Consider the following 27990-nt stretch of genomic DNA (forward strand, 5'->3'; position numbering starts at 1 on the left):
ACTATGGCTCTGGTTCTACCTGGCAATCTGGGGTAGCGTTGTTATGTTGGTTTTGTACTAGAGGCTGCATTCTACGGACCTGGACTATATTACCTACTCGCATAATACCTATGGATCCAATGTACATTAGCCGACATACTTAGATGGATGGATGATTACAACATGCAAGGGGTTTTGACCGGTCCTTATGCTGAAATCAAACCCGACCCAATGAGTAGCTGGCAGAGAGTCGAATTCCCATGAACAGAAGAGCAGAAACATCACGATACATTAGTCTGTTCCAAAAATACACTAATATTATATCTATACAACAGAAAAATACACTATGCACCTTTCATCCTTCCTCCATCTCATCATCATCCATCTCCACCTCCTCCTCCGGACCCTCCGATTCCCTATCACGCCGCCCGCCCATCAACATCACATCCCCGACACTCAGCCCCGGCGGCGCCAACTCCACACGGTCCACGAACACGCGCTCCAGCCGCGAGTCCCAGCGCGCTGCACTTTGGAAGAAGCGACGTCTGGACGCCGCGGCCGCGGACGCGCGTTTCCCGTTATGGTGTTCGTCAATGTGCGGGGGGAGATTGCACAGGTCGAGCAGCGCGTCGTCCGCGCGAGGCACGTCATGGTAGTGGTTCGTGACGATGCTCATGCGCTTGCGCCCGCCCGCACGCGTGCGCCGCCGAGAAACGCGCGAGTCGCGACGCCGGCTGGAGTACGAGTCGTCCGAGAGCGACGCATCGTCGTCCGACTCGTCTTCGGTCGCGAGCGATTCTTGGAGGTTGTACACAAAGCGTGTGTGTTCTAAGGGCGCAATGTCAGAGCTGAAAGTGGCGAGAGGAAGGAAACGTACGTGCTAATCGCTCATCGAGCTCATCCATCTGCCCGTCGTCATCGTCTTTGCTGAAGCCAAGGTGTTGGCCGAGGCTCTCGTCGGGCACGTCATGCATCCCGACAGAGGGTGCGGGCTGTAGCTCGGAGAGATTTTTTAATACTGTTTCCCTAGGAAGTCAATGCAGCTACTATGTGAACTGATCGCTGGCTAGCAGAAGTAAGGGCCACCCACCGGACCTTTTCTAGCGAGCCGTCTCGGATGTTCACGTCGTCCATGTTGTTTGCAACCACCTCCAGGCGATAACGCGGCCCGAACCACTCGAAGTACTCGTTCCACGGCAAGTTCGGATCGATTTCGTTCTCAATGCCCAACGCGCACGCTGTCTCATACGTCCATGCGCGCGCGACATTCTTGACCGTATACCCACCACCACCAAGGAGAACTAGAGGGATGTTACAGGCACGGACGTACTGTAGGCAATTTGCATGCCCCTTCATGGTGATGTTAAAGCAACCGAGCCGGTCGCCGGCCAGCGAGTCCGCGCCACATTGTAGGACGATAGCAGACGGCTGGAACACCTCAAGGATCTTTTCGATCACCTTCACAATAGCATAAGCGCCCGAATTGCTCGGGTAACCCCGAATGGACACTCACCGGCTCGAACACGCTCTTGAACGACTCGTCAGTGATGCCGTCCTTGAGGGGTACGTTCACTGCGTACCCCCGCCCTTTCCCGCGCCCGCGGTCCTCCAGGCTGCCCGTTCCGGGGAAGTACTCGCCAAACTTGTGGAACGAGCACGTCATGACGCGGTCGGTGGTGAGGAACGCTTCCTCAACGCCGTCGCCGTGGTGGCAGTCGATGTCGATGTACAGCACGCGCGGGAAGCTACGCAACAGCTCCAATATGCATAGTACAATGTCGTTGATGTAGCAGAACCCGGATGCTTCGCGCTTTTTCGCATGGTGCAGCCCGCCTGCCCAGTTGATCGTAATATCGGCGGCGCCGCAGGATAGGCGTTGAGCAGCAGCTAGGGAGGCAGCGCTACGTTACAGACACCTCCATTAACTAGTGTATGAAGAGTGGGACTCACCGATGGAACCTCCTGCGGATATGCTGCAGAACTCGTACACACCTTCGAACGCGGGATTGTCGTCGCCTAGGACGAGATCTAGGGTTGCCAATGGTCGTCAGTTCGGTGCAGTACGAGAGACGCTTGGAATTAGGTGCGCACAGCGCGAGCCGTTGAACGTGAGCTCCTCCTGCGTCTCTGGTGTGACTCTCGACAGAAACTGGACGTATTCATCGGTGTGGAAGCGGGTCATTGTTTCGGCCGAGGCGCGATTCGCTCTCTGAGAAGCAGGAATTAATCAAAAATAATTCAAGGACGCTATACAACAGCTAATAAAGACATACCAGGACGTGCATCTTGTCGAGCATGTTGTATGCGGAAACCAGTTCGTGCGTAAGTCGCATGCGCTGAGGCTTCATCATGTGGCTAAAGCCGTAGGTGTATGACCCAACGTCGGCTGGATGAAGGGATCTGAGTCTGATGTGGGGACGAGGAGAGAGAGATGCTCACGGTCATAGTAGTATGTGACCCGCCGTTTGGACATGGCCGCTGCAGAGTCGGGGAGCGGGGACAAGCGCCCTGCAAGGATTTCGAAATCTCAGATCTCGGCCTACGCGATCACGTGCAGAAACTCTGCGCCGCGGCGGACCATCTCCAGGAGGGCGGCCTGGCAGGAGCGGGAGAGCGGCACTCGCCAGTGATTCAACGCAGTCAGTTCTCGATTCCTGTCGAATCCAATTCGTACTGGTGGTGCTGTACGTGCTCATACATAATATCGCGAGTAGGTAATTGCAGGAAGTCAAGGTTTCACACTTCATCGCTATGCCAACTGACAAAGAGAACAGTCTTAGTCCAACGAATCGAACACTACGTCGTTTGCGCTGTCTTCTAGCATTGGCCTCGGCAGCTAAGTCTGGTACTTCAATTGGCGTTTTCTTCGTTGAAGGTGGTTTTCACCAAACTGTCTGGACCTTGGTTCATGACAGTAGGCACGTAAGTGTTACGTCCTTACGTTCAATTAAGTTGGGTGCGGCCATCTCCGAGTCGCCGACCGTTGACGTCCCCCGGTTTGGTTCCCACATAGACCCCAGAAATGTTGGTAAACCCATTGTTGAATGTTTTGATGCTGGCTGAGACTGCCTTCGCATAGGGCTGGTTGCACTTTGGTGAGTAAGAGCTTGTATCCTCAGAATTCTGGTGCAATTCGGTAGTGGGGGTTGACTCCTACACTGAATCTTGTGGACATCTCGGAGACGCGCGAGAATTACTTCGACAGACTGCACTTAGTCACACGAGGCAAGCTTGAATTGATACCACTGCCTTGTCTCTCCTCCCCCTAGCTTCGGATGCCTCGCCCTTGCCGCATGTCTTATAGCAGAAGCTCGTGAACGGTCGATGTTCTGTGCGTTCGTCGTACAAAACTCCGTTGTACTCCAACTGAAGCTGATCAAACTCCAGACATTGCGCTTTGAACCCTATTCAGACCTGCATAAGACTCTATTCGTCATGACTTCCAGCCTTCCTCGTATTGTTACAATTGAGAATGTCCGGTATCAGAACCGGGCGACACTGCCCAATGCTAACGACCTAGAACCTCTATACTGCGTCATTCCGGATCCCGAGATGTCTGATCTTGAATTGGTGCGGTTACCATTTCAAGGCTCATTCCGAAAGCTTAATATATCCATTCTCATGTTGCGGCATAGTGGGAACTTTTTCCTACTTCCGCCGATCGATACCAAATCAGACACCTCAAGTTCCAGCATTATGCCGTTGCTCGGTATCCGTTCAAAGATGTTGGAGGGGCTAAAGATAAATGTTGGTGGTTTATTGAGAGAGTGGATGTGGAACACGGACAAGATACTTACGTGTGCGCTGCCCACTGCACCTGCTATTGGCCAAATATGATCTAACAAGATGCCCAGCATACGACATAATGATCAAACAAATCTATGTTGGTATCTTGACAGTGGATCTAACAATGCGCCGGTGAGCCACCTCCATTCAACATGAATTATTCTACTTTGTCAAGCCTGATTTCCACTTTTTCGGTAAAAGGTAGAACTCAGAAATGCTCCATTGGATCATCGATGCATCTGGAAGGTATATCAATACGTCTTCTCTGTTCTTCATGACCTCACCCTTATGCGGTAGATTGCTCAGCATCCGTACCCTGTCCATGCGGTCGATTCAACGATCCCTCCACAAGCACACACCTCACTGGATTCAAGATGGCTAGCAGAGTTGGCGGCAACGTTCCACTCTACCTTTGATGGATATATCGAGGTAGAATCGCCTGTGCTCCTCCGGCTACGGATCGTCTGATCACCTGCATTAGGCTCATCCTTCTACCGCGGCAGCGGCAGCGTTGAAGATTCTTGGGTATGCGTTCAAGGTTGTTTATTCGTGCATTTTTTGTATGACATGCTGACTGATTTCTCCATCAATATATCAACTAGATGATCATTGAGCATACCGAGAGCAGCAACCAACAGCTTGATCTATATGTCTCCAACCTGCTCGTGAAGATCATTGGTATTTATGAAGCGCTGTGTCAGAAAGAAAACTCGATTGTGACCCCTGCAATGGAAGAACTCTTGAACAAGATTGCACGGCAAATACTGGAATGCGTCGATTACATTATGTACCACTCAGAGAAAGTAGTGTTCTGTAAGTGAACATCAGCTTCCTGATGCAATGGCTGTCTCTCTAACAGTATTTTACAGGGAAGAGGCTTGGGAAGGACACTATCAGGGAGACACGCATAGAGATCGACTATTTCATTGCTGTCCTCAATGAGTTGTCCGAATGTATTGATAGTTCAAGTCGGAGGGGCGATGACGGCCCAATACAAATCCATAGGATTGGTAAGTTTGATTTTGGAATTGTGTCAAGCCCATCCTGATGTTGGCGAGGAAGTCCAGGAAATGGACTTGAGCAGCTTAGATTATGCAACAGGAGCCGGAATCAACACATCCAAACGATGTCTTCCGGGTACTCGAATAAAGGTTCTCTCTAAGATCACGGACTTTGTATATGCCACTGGAGACGACGCAAAGCAAATATTCTGGTTGTCGGGTACAGCGGGCAAGGGCAAGTCCGCGATTGCACATACAATAGCTGGCCAATTCCACAGACAAGGCGCACTGGGATCCTGTTTCTGCTTTGACAGAACACGACATGCAGACCGCCGACACGAGAAAATATGGAGCACGATTGCGCGGGATTTGGCCGACCACGATCCTCTCATCCGGCGCGAGCTAGCTCGCGTTGTGATCCATGGCACAAGTGATATCAAATATACCGAGGATCCCACCCGACAGTGGGAGAGGCTCGTTTCAGTCTTAAGAAATGTGGGGACGGCGAAGATTTTAGTGCCAGTATTAATTATCATCGATGCGCTAGATGAAAGCGGCGAAACCGGTACTCGTGCGCAAATTCTTCGCATGTTTGCTGGTGAAAGCGGTATGATGTCGCAGTTTATGGCCAAGCTCCCGTCGAATATCCGGATTCTTGTCACATCTCGCCCGCTTCCGGATATTCAAGATGCTCTAGATGGTTTGCACCACATTGAGCGTTTATCTCTGGATAATATCCCTCCATCATGGTCCGAGCACGATGATGTTAAGCTTTATATCGCCGCGCAGCTCACGCCGCTAAGGATATTTCAGGATAATGACTTCCAAGCACTTGCTCTCAAGTCTAATGGCGTTTTTGAATGGGCGCGTCTCGCATGCTTCCATATCAAGGACAGAAACTCGATCGGCCCAAAAGCTAGATTTCGCTTCGATAATGTAGTCTCTGTAGGATCGGTCAGTGGTATAGGGCTGCTGGATCAAATGTACAAGCACGTCTTGAAGGAAGTGATGCCGAAGAAGCAGCGCAAGCACGTTCTCCCGATCTTTTGCTCTGTCATGGGTCACATTCTAACTTCACTGGAGCCGCTGTCGATGACTGCTCTTGTCGCAATGCGGGAGCATTTTCCACGTGAGGATGATACCGACCAAGAGCACGACCCTGAGATGGAGCCCGTTCTTCGCCTTATGGGTGCACTCCTCATTGGCGTTGAAGATGATCGAACGCCAATTCGGCCACTCCACGCATCCTTTTACGACTTTCTCATGGCCAAGGACCGGAGCGGGGAGTTTTACATTGATGCTGACGCAGCGTATCATTACAAGCTGGCTTTCGCGTCATTCCATGTGATGAAGGCTGAGCTCCGCTTTAACATTTGCCAGCTGGAGAGTTCGTATCTTCCAAATTCAGCCGTTGTCGACATACAAAACCGCATAGAAGAGTACATTTCCCCACAACTGCAATATTCGTGCCGATTTTGGGCCGTTCACTATGCTAAGGCTGTGTACTGTTCAGATTCGCTTTCTAAAGAGGTGGAGCTCCTCTTCTCAAATAAAAATTTACTATTCTGGCTCGAGACCTTGAGTCTTACGAATCACCTCACTGGTGTGGTTGCAGGTTTGTCTTCAGTGATGTCATGTTTTGTGGTACGTGGTGCCCCGAATATTATATTTAACTGAAAATAATATCCCCAACCCTATACAGGAGAGTGACAGCGATAACAATATCTGGCTCAGGAAGGCGATTATGGACACCAATCGATTTGTTCAAATGTTTGCGTCGACCATGCTACGGAGTACACCACACCTGTACCTGTCTGCTCTACCATTTGCGCCAACATCATCGTGGATTTTTCAGACGTTCACAACCATGTTTCCCGGTGCTGTTACGATTGCTGCTGGGAGTCGTTCTACATGGCCATCTTTACAGAAAATAATTCACTACAATGCAAGCTGTACCGCAATCTCTCCGGATGGACGGAAGATTGTGTCCGGCTCAAGCGATGGCACAGTCCGTGTGTGGGATGCAGACACTGGGTTGCAAGTTGGTTCCACTCTCCGGGACTGTACAGGCTCGATCACATCTGTGACCATCTCGCAAGACGGGCGGCGAATCGTGTCTGGCTCGTGGGACGGTACAGTCCGTGTGTGGGACGCAGACACCGGGCGTCAAATTTGTTCCACTTTCCAAGGCCATGGAGACGAAGTTACATCTGTGGTGATCTCGCAAGACGAGCGGCGAATCGTATCTGGCTCGCGGGACGGTACAGTCGGTGTGTGGGATGCGGACACTGGGCTGCAAATTGGTTTCAGCCTCCAAGGCCATACAAACGCGGTCACAACTGTGGCAATCTCACCAGACGGACGGCGAATCGTATCTGGCTCGCGAGACCGTACAGTTCGTATGTGGGATGTGGATACTAGGCTGCAAATTGGCACCATTCTCCAGGGCCATAGAGACATGGTCACATCTGTGGCAATCTCGCAAGACGGACGGCGAATTGTGTCTGGGTCAGATGACGGTACAGTCTGTGTGTGTGAAGCAGTCATAGAGCTGCAACATTATTTCACTCTCCAAGGTCATACAGGCTTGATCGCATCTATGGCAATCTCGCTAGACGGGCGACGAATCGCGTGTGGCTTGTTGGACGGTACAGTCTGTGTGTGGGATACAGACACCGGACTGGAAATTGGTACTACTCTCCAAGGCCATACAGGGCCCGTCACATCTGTAACAATCTCGCAAGATGGGCGGCGAATCGTGTCTGGATCGCGGGACCATACAGTCTGTGTGTGGGATGCAGGCACTAGGTTACATACTTGTTCCATTTGTTCCACCTTCCAAGGCCGTACAGACTCGGTCACATCTGTAACAATCTCGCAAGATGGGCGGCGAATCGTATCTGGCTCGCGGGACCATACAGTCTGTATGTGGGATGCAGACACTAGGCTGCAAATTGGTTCCACCTTCCGTGGCCATACGAGCTCGGTCACATTTTTGGCAATCTCTCAAGACGGGCAGCGAATCGTGTCTGGCTCGGAGGATGGTACAGTCTGTGTTTGGGATGCACACACCGGTTTCACTCTCCGTGGACACACAAGTTCGGTCACATCTGTGGCAATCTCGCAAGACGGACGGCGAATTGTGTCTAGCTCGCGGGACGGTACAATCCGTGTGTGGAATGCAGACACCGGGAAGCAGATTGGTTCCACTCTCCAAGGCCATAGGGGCTCGGTCGCATCTGTGGCAATCTCGCAAGACGGGCAGCGAATCGTGTCGGGCTCGTGGGACTGTACAGTCTATGTGTGGGATGCAGACACCGGGCTGCAAGCTTGTTCCACTCTTCAAGACTACACAGGCTCGGTTGCATCTATGGCAATCTCGCTAGACGGGCGACGGATCGCGTGTGGCTCGTGGGATGGGACAGTCCGTGTGTGGGATGCAGACACCGGGCTGCAAATTTGTTCCACTCTCCAAGGCCATATAGACGCGGTCACATCTGTAGCAATCTCGAAAGACATGCAGCGAATCGTGTCTGGGTCGCGAGACCGTACAGTCCGTGTGTGGGATACAACCATCGGGCTGCAAATTGGTTCCACTCTCTGTGGCCATACAGGCTCAGTCACATCTGTGACAATCTCGCAAGATGGTCGACGAATCGTGTCAGGCTCGGAGGACGGTACAGTCCGCATGTGGGACATGGACAGTGGTATGTTTGTCGTCAATTATAACTGAATGTGGACTTTGCTCAACGCATCACGGTCAGTCCCAAACAGTACAGACGATGATCTGCCTGCAGAATTGAGACATTTACGGTATGACTCAATATATTTTTCATCGAATCCGACACATGCTCTGCAATCATCGACTTTGTTTATAGACATTTCTCATTCTCCAGAATCATTTCTCCCCGATCCGGATGGCTGGGTTACTGGGCCTGGTGGCCGGCTTCTGTTCAAGATTCCCATGGAATTCGTGGACCGGTCACGAATGTATGTTCCTGGAAACACTTTGGTTATCCCCAATGACGGTCTACAGCTGGATCTGAGTCGATTCGCACACGGGGAGTCGTGGCACATGTGTTATGATCCGAACAGGCGTTAGCTGTACGTTCATTTCGATGAATCCTAGTAGTAGCATTGTTTGTTTCCTTAATGTTTGCGGATCATGTATTAGATCAGGCAGTAAGACAACAATCTCGTTGTAGTTTTTAGTATACTATCGACTCGGGAGTTGGAACGATGAGGCATGGCGACGTCTGTGGCAATAAAACGATTTACAGGTCGAATTTAGGAATCGCTCGTGTTAGGCCACCTGATGATGTCACGCGGCTCCCTGGCCAGATGACGTCACGGGGCTGCGTATCCTCATATACCCCCGAGCACGCACCATCGATCTCGACACATCCAACTCGCTCTCATCGTCCTCGACGTAGCATTCGCATCCCTCTGTATCTACGCATAATCACCGCATCTCCCTACCATGGTCCGCTCATTGACAAAGGTCGTCTACAAGCCCGACAGCCAATCCACCGACGAGTACACCGTCATTGTAAACCCTGCAGAGGTCGGTTAGACATGCAGCCTATGTATTTCGCGATGGTATTGATTGGCATCCGCTGCAGTACAAGAAATGGAAAGAAGGAGGTACGCACTTTTCTGCCCTCGAACATACACCGTCGTCAGCTAACGCCACTCTACGGCAGACACGTAAATTTGCCTCCGCGTCCAACGTCCTGCCCGTGGCACTAACTGGTGATGTGAATATTCGCAGGACCATTCCACTTTCCGAAGTCGTAGATTGTACGTGCCACACTTGCATTCCATATACCTGTACCGATCAGCGTGCCCGCGGCACCACCAGCTTTCCAGATCTTCTTCTCCAACCAAGGAGCACAGGGAATCCTCGGCGCACCATCACGACAACAGCTCGACAACGAATTTGGATCCCATAAAGACGTGGACGTCGTTGAACAGATCCTGAAGAAGGGCGCAGAGCAGTCGGGCAAAGGCTATACGGCGGGCACCGGAGTTGCCAACTTTGCGAAGGGGAGCTTCACCGTAGACACTCACGGGAAGAGCTTGACGGGAATTTGAAGGAAGAAGGCCGTAGGCATTGTACGATATTGTCATTTTGTATCAATCAAGCACAACTGCAGACTGTTGTCATCGACTTGTGAACTCGGGCAGACCTAGCGTAGCCTGAGTGGCCTCCTGGTCCATCATCCCACTGAGTCTCTCTGCGCAGCCTGAGGGTTGATTGCCAGCTTGTTGAACAACCGCAGTCGGAGTGTGGGTAGTGCTGAAGGTGGCTTCCACACGCCGCTGGTGGCTGAATTTAAAGAGGCCCTTGGGGCTTGTTGAGACAATGGTGGCATCAGACTCGCATTGGCCTCGCGTCGGCGCATGCACGGGCAGCGACTCGAGACGCATCTGCCTCCGCACTTGGACGATCAGCCACGATCAGAGAAACGCTGGAGGATTGGAAACTCCGGCTCAACCTGGACTCTGCCCCCGGTCATGCCACCTTGGTGAGGCCCGCTGACGGTTTGGACTTCTTCTTCTTTGAAACTAGGATGCCAGTCGTTGCCGGCATCGTAGTGCATGCAGCCAGCAGCTTGATGGGTTCTAAGTGCCACCACTACGAGCGCTTCCACGTTCCGGAGCGCGCGCGGAGATCAACTGTGAGCTAGGCTGAGCGCGAGTTCCAATTTTCTGCGATTTTGTGGTTGGCTCATTTATTGTGGTATCACGTAGAACTAGTATTCATCAAAGGTAGACATCATAACATGCGTTTTTCGTGACTTTACTAAAATGCAGAGTGAATGCGAGTGCGACTTTGAACGGGAGATCGGATCTGGTTCGGGCATGTGCCACATATGGCCGATTGCATACGGAATGCGTCTGACTCAGCCAATGGGCGTCGGTAAGCCTCCGCCGAGCGACGGTCGAGTCGTGGACGTCGTCGTCGTCGTCGTCGTCTGCACACCACCAGCGATGCCCTCCACCGTCATCCTCGGCGGCGGCATCGTCGGGCTCGCCACCGCCTACTACCTCGCCACGCTTACCCACGACACCGACCCCGGCGCATCCGGCCACCACGACGTCCACCTTGTCGAGCCCTGCCCCGAGCTCTTCGCCTCCGCGTCCGGCCACGCGGGCGGCTTCCTCGCGGAGGACTGGTTCAACCCTGCCCTCGCCCCCCTCGGCGCACTCTCCTTCCGCCTCCACCGCGAGCTCGCACAAGCACACACCGGCCGCGCACTCTGGGGCTGGAGCGAGACCGTCTCGTACTCGCTCGACCGCAATGCCAGCATCGTCACCACGGACTCGGACGGCGACCCGGACATCGACCTCGGCGCGATGGACGACGACGATGGCGACGGTGACGGCGCGGGCGGGTCCGACCTCGACTCGGAGCCGCCGCTGTCCCCGGACCCGGCGTCGCTCCCGGACTCGGAGCTAGAGATATTGCCCAGGGCCCTGCTCCGTCGCGTGGAGGCGCATCGGGGTGGCCAGGAAGAGGTCGACACAACTCGGCGCATCGTTCTAGACGACGAGGATGGCGACGCGCTGTTTGGGTTGAGCAGAGTCCCTGTCGTCGAACAGCGCACGGCGGACGCGCTGGCGGCGGCCGAGGTGGCGGCAGAGGCTCAGGCTGCAGCGGAAGCGGCGGCGCAGGCCACCGCGGAGGCAGAGGCAGAGGCAGAGGCCGATGCAGCAGCCGACGCAGCGGTGGCAGCGACCGCCGAGCAAGCCAGGCTCGAGAGTCCGTACTGGCTCACCACCCCATCGCACGCTGCCCAGGCCATCTCAGACAGGACGACAACTAGCCAGATGTAAGTCGTCTTTTCCATCACACGTTCTCCACTCTCGCCTGTGGTCGGTACTGATGCCCCGCAGAAACCCACATCAACTCTGCGAATTTCTACTGGAGAAATGTCTTTCGATGGGCGTGCACCTCCATCACCCCGCACGTGCAGCAGAGCTTGTTCACGCCGACCCCAGCGACCCGGACTCGCGGACGCTCATCCGACTACATCTTCTGGCGACGACGAGCACCGGGCGCGAGCTGCGTCGCGGAACGCTCGACGTCCTCTGTGACAGTCTTGTCCTTGCCGCAGGGTGCTGGACTCCCGACGTCTTCAGCACCCTCTTTCCCCATGCCCCACGCGTGCCTGCCGTGCAGCGCCTCGGCGGGCATTCGATCGTCGTGCGCACACGGGCGTGGCAGCCCCCTCCCCCCGACACACCCGACGCTGCGTCCGTGCCGTGCCACGCGATCTACACGTCGGACCCTAGTGGCTTCTCGCCGGAGGTGTACGCGCGCGCTGGCGGGGAGATCTGGATTGGCGGGCTGAACACTGCGGTGGCACCCCTCCCCGCCCGCGCGTCGGACGCGAAGGTCGCCCCGGAGTCTGTCGCGCGGCTCGTTGCGCTCGCGCAAGAGCTGATTGGCGAAGATATTGAGCTCGTCGAGTCGGGGCTGTGCTTCCGCCCCATCTCGCCGTCGGGAAAGCCGATGATCGTTCAGATGTCGGAGAAGGACCTGGGCGGGGGCATTGCTCCGAAGGCTGGCGGTCCTGGCGTGGGTGGCGGTGTGTTTTTGGCGACGGGCCATGGGCCATGGGGAATCAGCCTGAGTTTGGGGACAGGCCTCGTGGTGAGCGAGATGATCCTGGGACGACCAACGAGTACCGACATTCGGGGACTGAACAAGTGGTAAAGAGAGGCCGCGAGCTCGTGGTCTCGAATCTCGACAAACGCTAGACCCTGCATAACCTGGGAGAGTGGAATCTAGGTCAGGATATTCATATTCTTATGCGCTTTATTTCCGTTCATCTTATCTACTGAAATATATGGAGATGATGGTCCTGTAGTTGGATGCGCACACAGCACCCTTGAAGTAAAACAAATTGTATACAGTAGCCCATTGGTTCGGTATGTGTGTACAGTGATTCGCGCACAATGGAAACATAGATCTGGGAGACGGAGTGTGCCGCCCTCGACTTTTTAAGCAGCCAGGTTCCTTACCCACTCAATTTCCTCCCCATCTGCCGAGACGATGCGGACGCCCTTGCCCTCCAGCTCTCTCTTCGCTTTCTCCCAGCCCTCCTGTCCTCCTACGCTCCGCACGCCCTCCTCGACCACATATGTCCTCCATCCGTCCTCCGCACAGTCGCTCGCGCTCCAAAACACACAATAGTCCCCCGCTAATCCCACTACAAACACGTCCGTCACTCCCCGCGCGCGCAGGATGTACGCCAACTCGCTCGTCGCGCTCGGCAGCGGCGGGTCGCGCAGCGGGCTGCGGAACGCCGAGTACATCTCCACGCGGGGGTCGAGCCCCTTGAGCACGACGTGCTCGACGCGCGCCGCGTCCAGCTCGCGCGCGAGCGCGTTCCCCGGCGTGCCCGCGACGCAGTGCTCCGGCCACAGCCGCGTCTCGTACGTCTCCGCCGCGTTCGCGGGGTTCGCGATCGTCGTGCTCGACGCGAACGGCGCCGCGCCCGCGTGGCTTGACGCGAAGCTGACGTGCCCCGGCGGGTGGTGGTCCTTCGTCGCGATCTTGTACACGAAGGGCAGCGCGAGCAGCGCGTTCGCCACGGGCACGACGGCGCGCCCGTCGGGGACCGCGAGCGCGCCGTGCTGTGTGGGAGATTAGACCAGTCACGGTAGTGGTGATGAGATGTGTACCGGCGGGCAGAAGTCCTCCTGGACGTCGATGATAAGCAGAGCGGGCCGGAATGGCTCAGGTGGCTGGGTGCCTGCGGGATCGGTCATGATGGGAGGAGATGAGTTCGACACGTTTGGGTACGAGACCAGAGATGAGTGCGATATGAGCGACACTGGGTCCGCAGCGTCTAACGAGAGCAATTATGATAATCAACATACTACATATAGCGTTTAAATATCTCCCAGTAAACAAGAACAATCTGGTCTTCGATCCAAGCGCTATGGCGTTGCAGCCATCTCCGCCCACTCCTTACTACCCATCTGGACCAGTCGAGAACAACACCGCGCAAACGCGAATAGCTCTTCGTCACCAGTGAACATCGAGCTAGAGATCACCATGTCGCTGGGAAGACCCTACGACACATGATAAGCATGCCTGGTATGCCTCCAACCACCGTGGCCACTTACTAGGTCGTCCATCATCTGCCTCATCTGGTCCGAAACGCCGGCGTTAGACTTGCCAACATCCCCCTCGAATATTTGGCCAATGGGAACTTCTGATGTAATGAAGATTTTCGTCTGGCGATCATGCATCAGCAAGGAACTATGCGCGAGCCATTACTATCTACCTTACTCTCATAACACGCTAGAGTTGAGCCAGTCAGCACAAGCCCACATGCAATTTGGAGAACATCACTAACCATCAATAAACGTGATAAATCTCCGCGCCTGGGTAAAACAGTGAAGTGGGTGCAAGCGGAAAATGGTGGATGCTTACCATATCCTTCTGATTCATCCCCATCTTCGGTACATCGGTAATAAAGATAGTCCTGAAGTGCTTCGTGATCTCTAGATAGTCGGCTGCGCTCAATGGTGTCCCACACAGCTGATCGAATTGGAACTTCGCAACGGTCCTGCTGCTCTCTGGCACGGAAATCATACGACCCCATGTCTCCAGCTGGCGATTGGGCACCACGGGGTCGGAAGGGTCGGAAGTCAGTGCGCGGAATACCTTCTCCACTTCCGCGATGTTCTCCTGGGTAAGGGGGTCGTAGTACACGTGAGATAGTGTACGGGGTATCCGTCGATAATCTGAACGCGACGCTGTAAGTGCATGACGAATATGGGTCAGACGAACACTAGCACTCGCCTGTCCCAGAGTCTAGGTCAGTTACGTCAAAGCGAGTCTTGAGCAGCTCGATACAGGGTACGAAACTTGAGCGCTGGATGCCGTTCTTGTATAATTCATCTGGATGGCGACTGAGGAGACATAAACGAACGGGTGGCCATAGATTTGATGTGTACACTTACTTGGAAGTAATGACACAGACGACTCCGTGGCTCATCAGACGTTCAAATAACTGTCGCAGAATCATGGCGTCTGCAATATCAGTGACCTTTGATCAAATGTGAGCGTCTTCGAACTCTAGGGACAAGCTGCGCGCGAATCCACACCTGGAATTCGTCGAAGCATAGAATGTATGCGCTGTTCGCTAAATCGCGCGCGACAGGGGCAATCGGATCCCCTCCGTCTGTACCAAGCTGCGCCTTCATGGCATGGATACGCTTGTGGACATCAATCATGAATGCGTGAAAGTGGACGCGGCGCTTGCGCTTGATGTGCGAGGGAAGTGTCTCGTAAAAAAGGTCCATGAGCATCGTCTTTCCCGTTCCAACGTCTCCGAAGAGGTATAAGCCCTTGGGAACTTGCTCTAGGGGTATCGCACCATGATCTTGGGTATCCTGGCGAGCAAAGAGGCGCGAGATCTATAGCCACAGACTGCAGTCAGATACACTGGGGATTTGTTTCGGAAGGGCTGACGAACGAGAGACGAGCGAGAATGCGTGGGCGATGCCGGTGGAACGTTCGGGGGGTTGTACTTGGCCACTTCGTCGTGCAGCCTCTGCAGCTTGCCGATGATGCGCTCCTGATGGTCGTCATAGCGCAGCACACCGGACTCTACCAGTCTATGGTATCGCTGTAGAGGTGTCGAGGTGACTATGTCACCGATGACGTTCGGGTTAGAAGGGAATTTTGGTGGGAGAACTCGAGAATCTCACCTAGCTCCGACGACGAGTGGGGCGAGAAGCTGGTCTGCAAGACCGATGCCTCACGCTCGTCCAATCCAGTCCGTCCTACAGCAGCGTCTCCTGCGAATGTCGAATTAAGGCGTCTTCTATGGAGTGTGGATCTGAGCACGGCAGAACGAGCAGCACGGAGATTTGATAGAGCAGTGAGTCGGCGCTGAGCGGAGATAGAGAGGTACGGTCGGAAGTTGGTGAGCCGCATGGATGTGCGGGTGTGAACTGTCGCTACAGGGCCTGATGTATGGCCTGCGAGCAGTCGTAGAGAGGAGATATATGGGAGACCTTGAGGAGGTCGACAACCCGTTTTCGGGCGATCTCAACTCGATCTTAAGCGGCAAATCCTCGGCCGATGGGCGCTGCCTCCTCAGGGAGTCCGCCCAGGTTCCGTCCCTAGGGTGCATCCCACTCGATCGGCCGAGCTACTCGCAAGTTCAGGAGGAAGCGGTGAACGGTCTCTCAAACGGAAATCGCGGCCATGATTGTTACCCCGCACACAATTAAGTTTACGAAACGATGTTCAATCATGTTTTAACTACCCACACCATCAACCCGCTCCTCGACAGCCTCCTCATTCACATATCCGTCTCAAAGATCGCAATCGAGGGCCTGGCATCACCGGACGGAGATACAAGCAAATTGTCCTAGAAGCCGACATGATCACACTTAGGGTCAGTTGCTGACCCGCACTAAGCGAGGCCTGCTTACCGGGCACGACGAGCCTAAAGCCGCATTTCCAATCCAACCAGGTTCCCAATAGTCTGGAGTCGGAATCGAATCAGGTCCGCAATGGCCGACAAGATGAAGCAAAGGCTTACAGATTCCCTGTCCCAGGCTGCCCGGAAGGCTAAGCAGCACGTCTCTGATGTCACTCGTCCAGACTTCCTGGCCTATCGCCGACACAGGGATCGTCGGCTCGCTCAGAGTCACATTCGGGCACGTCACAGGCCAGTCTGTCTCCGCAATCACCACCTCCTTCCCGAACTCATTCACGAGGTTCGTGAGAGATGATTGTAGGTTGGACAGCGTCGCGTTGGTACCGTAAAACGGATAGAACGACAGACCCATGATGTCCACCTCAGAGAGTGAGAGGGCACCCGGCATGAATACGCCGCCGAAGAAGTACTCCACACCAGCCCAATCCCACCCGTTCGCGATGTGAATCAGAATCGTGGGCGAACCGACAGATAAAGCGCCCTGAATAGCTGAGTGAAGGAGCTGGGATACTGGAGCAAAGCCGTTGACCGAAATCTCGCCGACGGGCCATAGCAGACCATTATTAATCTCGTTGCCCACCTAACACGCCGTGAGCCGTTTATCCGATTGTAGAAGGCAAGTGACAGACCTGTAGAATGTCGATGGGAGTGCCTTGGGCAGCAAAACTCTGTACAATATTCTGGGTGTATCTGTACCATTTTTGTGCTTCACCTCCGGGAACTGCAAGCCTTGATGAGCTCTAACTTACGAGTAAATCTCAGAGGTCAATCCCGTCAGGTTCGTAGGCCAGCCCGAAGGGATAGCTTGGTGACCTGGGTCCGCCCCTTTCACCGCTGTGTTAGCAGCGTGTATCCGTGAAATTCATGGCAGACTTACATGTATCACTGTAATGGAGGTCAATGTGAAGTGTCATTCCGGCCGCCTTGACCCTCTTGGCAAGTGCTAGACCGTAGTCCAGGTCGTACTGTCCAGCTGTCCACACGCGTATCCGCGCGGTGTTCATGCCATTCTGCGTTAAGATGTCTTCGAACGGAAGGATATTACCATTGTCGGAGTACACGACGCCTGCCTCTTCCACGACCAAGAGCGAGGAAATGTCCGCGGCTCTGTAGGTCAGAGCAAGGGCGGCAGGCGCAATGGCGCAGATTATCGCAAAGAGGGAGATCATGCCTGTGGGGAGAGACGAATTACCACCGCACTTACCTGGGGTTTATACATGAAGGCCGAGGAAGCACACACTGGTGCTGCATCGCAGTCATGTGTCGAGTGCTGACGGGCCGCTACCGCGAGAAACGGGGGCGGATAAATCGACCATCAACGCAGTTAATGTTTTGGCAGAATGTATGCCTTCAGGGCGGAGTCTCACATCCTTGCTGGGATGAGGGGAAGCAAGGAGACGTCGAAGTTGGCTTGCTGAGTTGGTCGCCTCCTCAACTTCCCGAATCAGGCGGACTCCCTCAGCACGTGATGCGCGACGCGCTCACCTCCGCAGACGTCAGGCGCCCGCCGCCTGTTCCATCCAAAGCATCCCGGCGCAATCCACCCCGCCCTGTGCCCGACGCGCTCTCGCAAGGGCGTCGCATAAATCGCAAATCGCAAAATACGCACCCTGCCACACCGCTCTCCCCCATGGCGCTCTCCAGGGCCGCAAGGTGCGTCCCATTCCTGCGCGTGTACTGATGCACGGTCCAAGTCGGCAAGAGGCTGAACAACATGGATTTGCCAGAGGGAAGAAGAGAGCGTTGGAGGCAATGCCTAGCGAGGCTCGACCGAGTGATGTAAGCGCGTCTACAACGTCTAGCCGTCGGTCGCCTTCCCCTTCCCCTACATCCGTGCAAGCACCCTTGAAGAAGCGTAGGTCTTCCAACTAGTTGCCCAGCCGATACTAACGATTGCGGCCGAGCAGAGAAACGCGCAGAGACGAGGACATGTCCTGTGTGTGGGGAGGCCATACCTGTCCGACTACTAGCCAAGCACTCCGACCTGGAGATGGCCCGAGTAGAGGAGATCATGAAACAGGTTGGGTCTGTGGAGGTGCTTGCTGACGCGGAACCAGATGACGGGTGCGTCCCTCCCCTCGCGCGCGAACTTCAATGGCTCACTCTTCATCCTTGCGCGGGCAGACTCACCTCGCGTTCACGGCGGTCGAGTAGACGGGGCTCAGGTCTTTCGCAGTCGAATACATCCTTCGCATCCTCCTCCAAAGTGACCGTCGAGCATATTGCCAAGACCATTCGTACTTTACGGAGTCACCGCAAACAGCGACACGCGAGGCTCCGCGAGTTGACCCGGGAGGAAGACGATGGTCCTGAATGGTGGGGTAGTAGAGGCGAAGTAAGAAACGGGACGACGTGTCCGGTGTGCGGAAAGGTCGTTCCTGGAGATGTAGATGTCGTCGAGGCTCATGTTGACTCTTGCCTGGCACACGCGAAGATCACAGAGGGACAACAGCAGAGAGGTGCCGGTAGGTGCCCGCAGACGGATGATGACTTGGACGTAGATGTGGAAGGGGATATGATTGAGAGCGTTACCGCAGGCGTCAGCTTCAGAGGTATGCCGCACATTTGCTGGCTTCAAAGGGTTCTTATCGCTGTATAACCTCCAGGGACAGGTTTTGATATTCGAGATCGCAGTCAGCGAGATATCGACGACGACGTAGATATTGACGGAGAAGATGATGCGGTATTTGGTGCTGCGCAGTTTTCAGAAACGGACGTCATTCCTCTTGCGACGGAATCCCGCGAACAGGATGCGGAAGCTGACGACGTGAATGGCGATGCCACTGGCACCCCTGATGGGCATACACATGAGCCTAAAGTGAATGGTGACGACGCAACATCCTTGTCAAGCCTGGTAGCCGAGGGTAAAGTAGTGCGACGAAGAGTGAGTACAGTGGAAGATGTGAAACGCACTATGGACGAGGTCATGGGAGTTGGCGAGACGGAAGAGGTTGAGCGCACGGTCCAGAAAGCACGCAGATACGGCGATAAAGCCGCGCTGATCGACGCTCTAGAAGCAAAGATCAGCTTACTAGTGAGTTTATTTTCAAACGTCTGTTTTCAAATGTCTGACTCCGGTAGGTTTCAACACGGATTTCGTCGTCCACGTCACTGTTGTGCCGTATATGTCTTGACCCATACACAGAGCCCACCGTTTCGACAGGGTGTTGGCATACTTGCTGTCGTGAATGCTGGCTTCGTTGCTTAGGATCCACAAAACTGTGCCCTATCTGTAAGAGGATTACAGCTGCTGCAGACTTACGCAGGGTCTACCTGTGAGCTTCAGTATACTATGATGATAGTTATTTCATGTCTGCTCCCATTGAATTAAACTCTATGACATGATTAATTGATCTCTGGCCGCAGTAAGTACGATCTGCAGATCTATAATTGAAGATCGTCAGATACACCTACATGCAACCAATCGAATAATGGAATGCTCATATCTGGCCTTGTCGATTCGTCACCGCCGACCATTTAAACCAGTCCTTGAGACAGTTACAATGGAGGGACAGCTCATACGAGTATGAGCGTATCGGAGCACCGCGAGAGCGGCACCACCACGACATGTAAAATCATGAAGAAACGCCTAAGGGCATAGTACTCACTAGTAGCCTCTCGTTCACTCCGGCCACCAGTCGCTTGTCAAGTAGTTCTCAAGCACATAAAGCACAGAATAGTTATGAAAGAAGCGGGTTTTCGCAGTCAAGTATTATACAGACATAGGATAGCGTCATCATGCAAGAGGGCTGATCAACCTGTGACGTGGGTCAGCTGGAGTGTAAAGACAGCCCATGGGCTCTCTACGCACTTGATCAGGGATGGCTGAGGGTTGCTCTTCGTGTAGCCAATGTAGATAATGAAGGGAATCCAGCCATAGTGGAGCACGGTCTGAATAAAGGACACCCGCGTCAGCTGCGGTCATGAAGGCAGCAGGATAGCACGTACACGTCCAAGCTCGACGGCCTTGATGATTCTTTCCTGAGAGGAGAAATACCATCAGAAAACAAAATCAGGGACATGTCTAGTTTAGTGTAATACCTTCGTGTCTTCGGAAGGCATTTTGGGTGTTGGTGTTGGCGTGCGTGAAAGAGGTGAGGGCTGCCGGAAGTTGCCGGCGACTTTTCAGAATCTCGAAGCGCCTGTGGCTGATCTTGTCCTCTCCGATCTCTCTGACCCAAAATGCCGCTCTCAGTGGACTCGTCTGCCGTCCACATCCAAAACTTCGCGCCTGGGTTCACCACGACGCCAGGGTGCGTACCCTCTTCCGCCACCATTGATTTTCACTTATGCCTCGTGTAGTCGCGCCCCAACGTCGGTCACTGTTCATCCCGTCGCTCTCTTCTCCATCCTTGACCACTACCTCCGACGGACGGACGCGCAAGAGCGGGTGATTGGGACCTTGCTTGGAAAGCGTTCCGAGAATGGGGAGATCGAAGTCCGTTCGTCTTTTGCCGTGCTGCACAGCGAGACGGAGGAGCAGGTAGCTGTGGACATGGACTACCTCAAAACGATGTACGAGCTGCATCACAAAGTAAACCCAAAGGAAGGTATCGTCGGATGGTATGCAGCTCATTTACTCGATCCCGCCATGACCCGACGCATTTGAACCAAGGTATTCTACGGGATCAAATCTAAACACTTACTCTGCCCTCATCCACAATTTCTACTCGCAAGAAACCGCACCACACCAGGCCATTCACCTCGCCCTCAACACGGGAGTCGTTGAGGGCGAGCAAGCGGGGATTAAGGCATATGTAGGGTGAGCCTTCCCATTCTACATTCGTCCAATAGCAGTGCATAAGTTATGTACACGCTCAACAGATCACCTGTTGGTGTATTCCCTAAGCCCGAAAATTGCGTTTTCACTCCCATCCCGTGTGAGCTGCGATTCCAAGATGTGGAGCGCAGTGGGTGTATGTCCTCGTATTTAACTACATCGATCCTATTTGCTGACGTTCTGTTGACCCATCACAGTCGATCTCCTCACAGGCACAGCTGCATCTCCCACCTCAACTGCCGCACATCCAACAACTGATCTGGAGGTGCTCGAAAACTCCCTGCAATCTGTTAGCGCCATGCTTGATCGGGTCCTCTCCTATGTTCGCTCAGTGCTGTCTGGCGAGGTGAAAGGTGACCCCGCTGTCGGGCGGTATCTCATGGACACACTGGGCGCGAGCACGGATGACTTAGAGAAGAATGGATTCAACGCGAGTCTTCAGGTATGATCATGAAGACGCTTACCTTCAACGCATGCTCATCTCAGCCACCATGCCTCTAGGACACCCTTATGGTCTCGTATATTGCAAGTCTGGTTCGTTCGCAGGCAGAAGTTTCCTCGCGATTGGCGCTTGTAACAGCAACGTAGATGTTTGTCTTGTGCGAAAAGATGGTGCACTTGAATGCCGCGAATACATTGGGCATGCCGGTTCAAGTCCTTAGGAGTTGAATATACGTGAATGTTGGAGGTCGTGGCGAGCAGCAAGAATCTCGCCGAGGGGCCAAGTAACTGCGGGACCGTTCGTAGTCTCGTTGAAATCAGCTTTATCAGACCCGGCGCTTGGATCAGAATGTCGGTAGCTGGTATGAAGGTCCCTGCAACGTGCTGTCTCTGACTCGACGAGGGGTCGTACGCTATGCAGTAACAACTGTTGAGATGCGTAGGGGCCCAGAGTATTAAGGCGCACTGAGGCTGACAATATGCTACGCGCGTAAAGGAAAAGGTGGAGGTATTGACTACGTCCTACAGAAAGCTCAGACTCAACATGATAGGAATGACCGGAGATAGAAGAGACCGAATCGCACCAAGAGACAGCCCCAAACAGGACGTTAGGACTGCCCAGCATATAGGCAGATGCCCATGTGATTTTTCCCGTCGGACATCAAGCTTGAGTTTTTCGACCAACTTGGCAGCTCGATCTGTACGCTGCGTTTGGAGACCGGAAGACGTGGATAAGTCCACCTGAAAATGCGGGGGCTTCGAAAACCCCTTAGCGTACAACGTGAGTAGTGCAACGCCCTGAGACTTTGATGCTCGACGAGTGACATGATTCAGTGTCATGGCTTCATAGAGATCGTCTAGAGCTTTGATATGATTTAGAGTATCCGCAGATGTATCCGCCGAAAAATCATCGCTCGGCAACGCAAGGAAAGCATCGACAATTTCGTGAGTGTCTGAGACGAATGGCAAAGCGCTGTGGGCGTAGGTAGCAAGGCTATTTCGCAAAAAATCTATGCTCGGGTCGACTTCACTTTGCATTCCTGTGGATGTTGATGGTATGCGCTGAAAGAAGCCATGCGCGACGTAGGATTCAAGTCCGGCAGATGCTACGAACGCGCCCGTAGGAAGATTGCTGTCTGAGAGGAGCAAGAGAATGTAGGCCTCTTCGTCGTCCATGCTTTAGGGGTGTCTTCTTGATCTGGCAGATGGCGCGACCTGGAATTGAAAGCGATCTGGGATGACTAAGCAGAGCTGCACGTGCCAGACGCGTTGTGCAAGCACTTGGCCGGCGGCGCGGCTTGTTCAGCCTACGGTATTACGGTGTCGATGAAGCCAGAACCAGCCTTTGTTGGAACATACTACTCCTGTATTGGCATTGGAAGACTGATTGTACACCATGGGTATGCTCACACATATAAAAATATCTTCATGCTGAAGCCCTGCTCCAGAGTCAAGCGTGTCGAAACAGCTGGTCGACAAGATGTACGAGAAACGCAAGGCGGCTGCTCTGGAGCTTGAGAAGTAACCTCCAGCATCCTTCATTGCCATTCGGTCAGTGATGTGGTGCACAATTTTGTAGGCAAATTCGGGAATGCCATCAGCAAGGCGACCACCGCCGCATTAGCCAAATAGTTGACCAGCTCGTGGATATGTTCAGCAACCCGTCCAACCCGTTGCACGTACGGAACGGAGGACTCATCGGTCTGGCTGGAACTGCTATTGCTCTTGGAGTAGACATTGCACCATATATGGAGAAATTCGTGGACTCGTTGCTGATCTGCTTCACGGACCCGGAGAACAGAGTGCGGTACTTCTCTGCTGAATGTCTATACAACATCGCAAAAGTCTCGAAGGGGGAGATATTGGTATATTTCAACCCAATATTTGATGCCCTGAGTAAGGTGAGCAACAGCCGTCGTATTGCGTCTATGTGTTAAGTGTAGGGTAGCTTGCAGCAGATTCCGAGCTTTCTGTCAAGAACGGTGCTGAGTTGCTGGATCGCCTTTTGAAAGATATCGTTGCTGAGACTGCTTCCGTCTACATACCTCATTATCCTGAGACAGAGAAGATTCGCCGTAGAGTTGAAGAAGCGCATGGATACAGTATATTAGTGCCCCATCCTGATGATCTGGCTAACGGCGAAGATATTCAGGGAGCACGCAAGGCATTCTCTCTGGCTCACTTCATCCCCCTGCTGTCTGAAAGGATATATGTCTTGAGCCCCTTCACCAGAAGCTATCTTGTATCGTGGATCACCGTCCTCGACTCCGTTCCGGAGTTAGAGCTTATTACCTATCTACCCGAGTTTCTTGACGGTCTTCTGTTAGTGCTTAGTTTCCCTCTCATACATTCTATATTCACGTGCTTCTCATTGCAGCAAGTATCTATCCGACCCGTCGGAGGACGTTCGTGTGCCGACGGAAAACCTACTTGCCGATTTTCTGCACGAGATCCGTGATGTGACTGCTGTTCAGCGACGCAGTGAAGAGCAAATCAAAGCAAGACGGGAAGCCGCGGCGGAACACGCTCGGCGGGCTGAAGCAGAAAAAGAGAAGTTATCTGAAAGTGCTACTGCAAAGACGGATCGAGGGGTATTCTCATCGGATAATGAGAATGTCTTCGACGATACCTCGCTATCGTCTCCTGACGAGAAACATCCCGAACTTGAAGGGCATGATGTTGGATGTGAGTTATTGCTCAGATGTGATCTATTCAGAATATTGAATCTCGCTTGATGACCAGACTGGGTTCCGGGACAAGGGGTTAAAATAGACTATTCAGCAATAGTAGAAATTATGATCCAACAGCTCGATGACCAACGTTAGTGGATTTCTTTGTGTTCTGCTATACTTTTTGATATATGCTTTCTTCGATAGATGAAGTCATTCAACAATGCACTGCCCTCCGATGGCTCTCTGAATTTCTAGAAATTGTGCAAGAAGTCATGTTCCCATTTACCCCTCGTCTAATTTTCGCCATTCTACCAAACCTTTCACATCCTGTGCCCATGTTTCAGACAGCTGCTATTCGTACGAACAGACTATTAATGAAAGTTATCCAAAGCTTGCCTCCGCCTCCCGACGTACAAACTCGGCAAGGAACAGATAAATCATCATCGTATATGATCCCTGGCTCTCCTCCTGTCCCTCCATCACTGGCACCATCTAGACAGTCCACCGCTGTGAAGGATCCTATAGTAGGACGAGATCTCAGCTCTCCAGAGTCTCCGCCAGAACCAGTTGTCGTCATTTCTGACCGTGCTTCGACGACATCAGCTCAGCGACCACTCAGATCTGAATCTGTTAAAGTTACCACGGGTAGTCTGTCGGTGGATACGGTCAATGCTCAACCTCATGGCAGTCGACCCGGATCACCGACTTCAGCCGTCAGTGGAATTCAGTTACAACAATCGCCTGATGCATCAATCCTCCAGGAGAAGCCGGAGCAATTTGACTATCAAGCTACCGTCAATGCCCTTACGATCCAGTTCCTGAGCGAACACGAGGACACTCGGGTAGCTGCATTGAAGTGGCTCCTAATGCTTCACCAGAAAGCACCGAAGAAGGTTGATCAGGTCATATTTTGAACGAGTATTGAATCTTACCTGGAAATTTAGATACTCGCTATTGATGATGGCACGTTCCCGGCGCTGCTCAAGACGTTGTCTGACCCTTCAGAGGAGGTTCGCGTGCCGAGTGTAACCGCAGAACGTCAGCTGACGGGCTCCCGCCTATTGTTAGGTTATAAAAAATGACCTACAGCTCATCGCCCAAATATCATCTAGCTCGGATGAGAGCTACTTCAAGGCATTCATGATCAATCTCTTGGATCTTTTCAGCACAGACAGGGGTCTGTTGGAAGCACGAGGAAGTCTCATTATCCGGCAACTTTGCCTCAATCTTAATACTGAGCGAATCTACCGAACGTTTGCTGAAATTCTTGAAAAGGAAGAGGTACGAAGTGACTGCGTCGGCTCCCTGTTTAGTATATGTTGAGAACTTCTGGATAGGACCTTGAGTTCGCCAGTGGAATGGTCCAGAAGCTCAACATGATTCTCATAACATCCCCAGAGCTAGCAGATTTTCGTAGGAGACTCAAGAGTCTGGAGACACGTGTAAGTATCATGAAGACACATTCCTACACATGCCTTGACAATACACTTGAATAGCAAGACGGCCAAGCGCTGTTTACGACACTCTATAGATCATGGTGCCACAACCCCGTAGCTGTGTTCTCGCTATGTCTGCTAGCCCAGGCATACGAACATGCGTCAAATCTTCTGTATATATTGTATGTTCACAATTCTGTGATAATACCAATTACTAATTTTTTCCCCAAGTGCTGATCTCGAGATCACCGTACAATTACTCGTCCAAATAGATAAACTCGTTCAACTTATTGAGTCGCCGGTTTTCACCTGTAAGTAACCACATCCATACTGCATTCCACGGATACTTATACATTGGATCAGATCTTCGATTACAGCTTTTGGAGCCAGAGAAATATCCACACCTCTTCAAGTGTCTATATGGTCTTCTGATGTTACTGCCTCAAAGCTCCGCATTTGTCTCGCTTCGGAATCGTTTGAATGCAGTCAATTCGGCAGGATTTTTGCACATAGCACCTAAATCGTAAGTCAGCTGCGTCATTACCATTATACATTGTCAGCATCTTTTGTTAGGTCCGTTGGAAATATTTCGTCGACACGGTCGAAACTGGGTCGCGAAGAGATCAAGTGGCAGGAGTTACTCTCTCACTTCCGATCTGTACAAGCTAGGCATGAGAAGGCCCGACGGCAGGCATTAGGAGCCGATACCACGCCCTTTGCCGCGTTCTCTAGCGATGAAAAAATGATGCCCCCGCCCAACCCACCGGCATCTTCCACCCCAGCTGCGCAATCGTCAACACGTCCCCCCGTTCGCCGGAAAGTTACAGGAGAGGCCCCCGTGCGGCCACCTTCTCGAACTGGAGGTGTTCTATCTCCATTGAATCCCAAAGCTCGTGGGCAGACTGGGCTGTTGGCTTCTACACTGGCGCATCCACCTACCAGTCCGCTTCCTGGTCAGACACAAGCGAAGGCACAGTCGCGGACGCTAAATCTGAATAGGAGGACATAACATTTGCTCCATGAAGGGAAGATACCACGCTCCAGCTTGTAGAGCTTATAGTCCTAATACGATCTGACTCAGATGACCGGCGCATTGTATGCTATTCCTATATCCGTACTGGATCTACATTACAGTTTGTCCATGGTTGCTACGCAACGTTAGCAGGGAGGTATAATATATCATAGACCAAGGATTATATGACTTGGGTGGTAGTACTCGTCTGTCACTTCTCAGGCGCAAGCAGATTCCGCCGGATTACATGTATATCGTCGTCGGAGAGGTGGACATAATCTCTAAGATATCCCTCAACTCCACCATAGCGGTCTTTCAGCAGCGCAAGGAATGCAAACATGACTTCGCGGCTATGACGGTGCTTTAGTGTTAAAATACACGTGATATTTACTTCACATACCGGCAAGTGAACATGTTAAGCGCAGCTTCTGTATTCGTCGCAAACATGGGAATTTGACTCAAACGAGTCATAACTTTCTGACGAGCAGGCTCTCGACCAACTCTCGTCAGAGCATAATCCTCTGCAATTTCGTTGTCTTCCACACCCGCTAACTACAGTAAACAGATTATAAGAGATGTTACATGACTTGAGTCAGACTGACCTTGAGAAGTAACGCTGCTGCAATCCCAGTCCTATCTTTTCCAGCTGACAAAAGAGACATGAGCTATGAAGCCGGTGCGAATTCACCGAACGGACCTGTGCAATGAAACAACAATCCTTCATTTGGGCTATCTCTCACATGCCTGAGGATCACCCCGAATGCAAGTCCTCCGTGATCCAAAATTTGGGAATAAAGTTCCATGAAAGCCTTATAACGCACGCGGAATGTTCAAGTGTGCAACGAATACGCTTTGCGCAACCACGCACTTCGGTTTTTCCACTGGCATACAGTGCAAATCGTCTACGACATTAATATTATTGTAAATAACTCGTGGTGGGCCTATGGCGGCATAAATGGCATTGACGTACTTGGCCATCATTTCCGGGCTGTAGTCCTCCGTCTTAAATACTGGAACTCGCAGAACCTCCACATCTTCAATCTCAGGCATAGGGCTTTCGTACCGCTCAATTTCGGTGTCTGACCGCAAGTCATAGACTACCGAGATACCTAGCTCCTTAAGTTTGACCTTTCCTGCAAGACATAAGCCGGATCTCAGTGATTTCAGGAGTATTGGTAGATCGGCATGGATTCGAAGTAAGGGAAGGGATGACACACACCCTCTTCTGTAATGGCAGATATCTCAGCTGATCGAAATAACATGCGAGGTCTGGTCATGGACCCAGGATGCGTAACGCTATGATACGAGCCCAAGTCCCGGACATTAGCCACACCAGGAATCTGAACGAAGGGAGGGCGAGAGAGTCGTTCACGGACGTAGACGGGATCAAGTGGTTCTATCTCCATGGA

General features: G+C 52.8%; 13 protein-coding genes across 13 annotated transcripts; 6 read left to right on the top strand and 7 right to left on the bottom strand.

The window, feature by feature from the left end:
* Window positions 1-334: 334 nt before the first annotated feature.
* FIBRA_00577 (uncharacterized protein) lies at window positions 335-2452 on the bottom strand (the record flags this gene model as incomplete). The annotated part of the gene is made up of 8 exons (XM_012322469.1): window positions 335-807; window positions 857-1005; window positions 1070-1437; window positions 1493-1866; window positions 1930-2007; window positions 2071-2188; window positions 2253-2365; window positions 2419-2452. 8 exons carry the CDS (start codon window positions 2450-2452, stop codon window positions 335-337), a joined length of 1707 nt encoding a protein of 568 aa, XP_012177859.1.
* Window positions 2453-3414: 962 nt separating this feature from the next.
* Window positions 3415-8868, top strand: FIBRA_00578 (uncharacterized protein; the record flags this gene model as incomplete). The annotated part of the gene is made up of 11 exons (XM_012322470.1): window positions 3415-3549; window positions 3615-3778; window positions 3834-3897; window positions 3967-4011; window positions 4063-4194; window positions 4247-4303; window positions 4368-4578; window positions 4635-4775; window positions 4828-6410; window positions 6469-8473; window positions 8531-8868. The coding sequence occupies 11 exons, from the start codon at window positions 3415-3417 to the stop codon at window positions 8866-8868; spliced, it is 4875 nt and encodes a 1624-aa protein (XP_012177860.1).
* A 378-nt stretch (window positions 8869-9246) lies between these two features.
* On the top strand, window positions 9247-9860 carry FIBRA_00579 (uncharacterized protein; the record flags this gene model as incomplete). Its single annotated transcript, XM_012322471.1, has 3 exons — window positions 9247-9330; window positions 9389-9566; window positions 9628-9860. The coding sequence occupies 3 exons, from the start codon at window positions 9247-9249 to the stop codon at window positions 9858-9860; spliced, it is 495 nt and encodes a 164-aa protein (XP_012177861.1).
* Window positions 9861-10661: 801 nt separating this feature from the next.
* Window positions 10662-12489, top strand: FIBRA_00580 (uncharacterized protein; the record flags this gene model as incomplete). The annotated part of the gene is made up of 2 exons (XM_012322472.1): window positions 10662-11602; window positions 11667-12489. 2 exons carry the CDS (start codon window positions 10662-10664, stop codon window positions 12487-12489), a joined length of 1764 nt encoding a protein of 587 aa, XP_012177862.1.
* Window positions 12490-12776: 287 nt separating this feature from the next.
* FIBRA_00581 (uncharacterized protein) lies at window positions 12777-13547 on the bottom strand (the record flags this gene model as incomplete). The annotated part of the gene is made up of 2 exons (XM_012322473.1): window positions 12777-13412; window positions 13461-13547. 2 exons carry the CDS (start codon window positions 13545-13547, stop codon window positions 12777-12779), a joined length of 723 nt encoding a protein of 240 aa, XP_012177863.1.
* A 171-nt stretch (window positions 13548-13718) lies between these two features.
* Window positions 13719-15729, bottom strand: FIBRA_00582 (uncharacterized protein; the record flags this gene model as incomplete). The annotated part of the gene is made up of 10 exons (XM_012322474.1): window positions 13719-13853; window positions 13908-14018; window positions 14069-14085; window positions 14141-14168; window positions 14218-14589; window positions 14651-14699; window positions 14751-14836; window positions 14895-15206; window positions 15266-15438; window positions 15501-15729. The coding sequence occupies 10 exons, from the start codon at window positions 15727-15729 to the stop codon at window positions 13719-13721; spliced, it is 1512 nt and encodes a 503-aa protein (XP_012177864.1).
* A 370-nt stretch (window positions 15730-16099) lies between these two features.
* On the bottom strand, window positions 16100-17409 carry FIBRA_00583 (uncharacterized protein; the record flags this gene model as incomplete). The annotated part of the gene is made up of 6 exons (XM_012322475.1): window positions 16100-16168; window positions 16233-16285; window positions 16343-16820; window positions 16870-16930; window positions 16990-17065; window positions 17118-17409. The coding sequence occupies 6 exons, from the start codon at window positions 17407-17409 to the stop codon at window positions 16100-16102; spliced, it is 1029 nt and encodes a 342-aa protein (XP_012177865.1).
* Window positions 17410-17498: 89 nt separating this feature from the next.
* Window positions 17499-19448, top strand: FIBRA_00584 (uncharacterized protein; the record flags this gene model as incomplete). Its single annotated transcript, XM_012322476.1, has 6 exons — window positions 17499-17893; window positions 17935-18095; window positions 18148-18304; window positions 18365-18792; window positions 18847-19274; window positions 19386-19448. The coding sequence occupies 6 exons, from the start codon at window positions 17499-17501 to the stop codon at window positions 19446-19448; spliced, it is 1632 nt and encodes a 543-aa protein (XP_012177866.1).
* A 528-nt stretch (window positions 19449-19976) lies between these two features.
* FIBRA_00585 (uncharacterized protein) lies at window positions 19977-20302 on the bottom strand (the record flags this gene model as incomplete). The annotated part of the gene is made up of 4 exons (XM_012322477.1): window positions 19977-19998; window positions 20052-20131; window positions 20189-20221; window positions 20282-20302. The coding sequence occupies 4 exons, from the start codon at window positions 20300-20302 to the stop codon at window positions 19977-19979; spliced, it is 156 nt and encodes a 51-aa protein (XP_012177867.1).
* A 120-nt stretch (window positions 20303-20422) lies between these two features.
* On the top strand, window positions 20423-21608 carry FIBRA_00586 (uncharacterized protein; the record flags this gene model as incomplete). Its single annotated transcript, XM_012322478.1, has 6 exons — window positions 20423-20493; window positions 20543-20803; window positions 20856-21002; window positions 21065-21156; window positions 21218-21462; window positions 21522-21608. 6 exons carry the CDS (start codon window positions 20423-20425, stop codon window positions 21606-21608), a joined length of 903 nt encoding a protein of 300 aa, XP_012177868.1.
* Window positions 21609-21983: 375 nt separating this feature from the next.
* FIBRA_00587 (uncharacterized protein) lies at window positions 21984-22637 on the bottom strand (the record flags this gene model as incomplete). Its single annotated transcript, XM_012322479.1, has 1 exon — window positions 21984-22637. The coding sequence occupies one exon, from the start codon at window positions 22635-22637 to the stop codon at window positions 21984-21986; it is 654 nt and encodes a 217-aa protein (XP_012177869.1).
* A 304-nt stretch (window positions 22638-22941) lies between these two features.
* Window positions 22942-26578, top strand: FIBRA_00588 (uncharacterized protein; the record flags this gene model as incomplete). Its single annotated transcript, XM_012322480.1, has 13 exons — window positions 22942-22982; window positions 23041-23362; window positions 23410-23783; window positions 23839-24146; window positions 24204-24281; window positions 24338-25026; window positions 25078-25143; window positions 25202-25414; window positions 25471-25575; window positions 25630-25751; window positions 25801-25880; window positions 25933-26092; window positions 26143-26578. The coding sequence occupies 13 exons, from the start codon at window positions 22942-22944 to the stop codon at window positions 26576-26578; spliced, it is 2994 nt and encodes a 997-aa protein (XP_012177870.1).
* A 214-nt stretch (window positions 26579-26792) lies between these two features.
* On the bottom strand, window positions 26793-27987 carry FIBRA_00589 (uncharacterized protein; the record flags this gene model as incomplete). Its single annotated transcript, XM_012322481.1, has 7 exons — window positions 26793-26931; window positions 26982-27133; window positions 27184-27227; window positions 27279-27390; window positions 27450-27483; window positions 27552-27714; window positions 27801-27987. 7 exons carry the CDS (start codon window positions 27985-27987, stop codon window positions 26793-26795), a joined length of 831 nt encoding a protein of 276 aa, XP_012177871.1.
* Window positions 27988-27990: the final 3 nt, after the last annotated feature.

Source organism: Fibroporia radiculosa, assembly GCF_000313525.1.
Source record: "Fibroporia radiculosa TFFH 294 genomic supercontigs, scaffold272, whole genome shotgun sequence".
Lineage (NCBI taxonomy): Eukaryota > Fungi > Basidiomycota > Agaricomycetes > Polyporales > Fibroporiaceae > Fibroporia > Fibroporia radiculosa.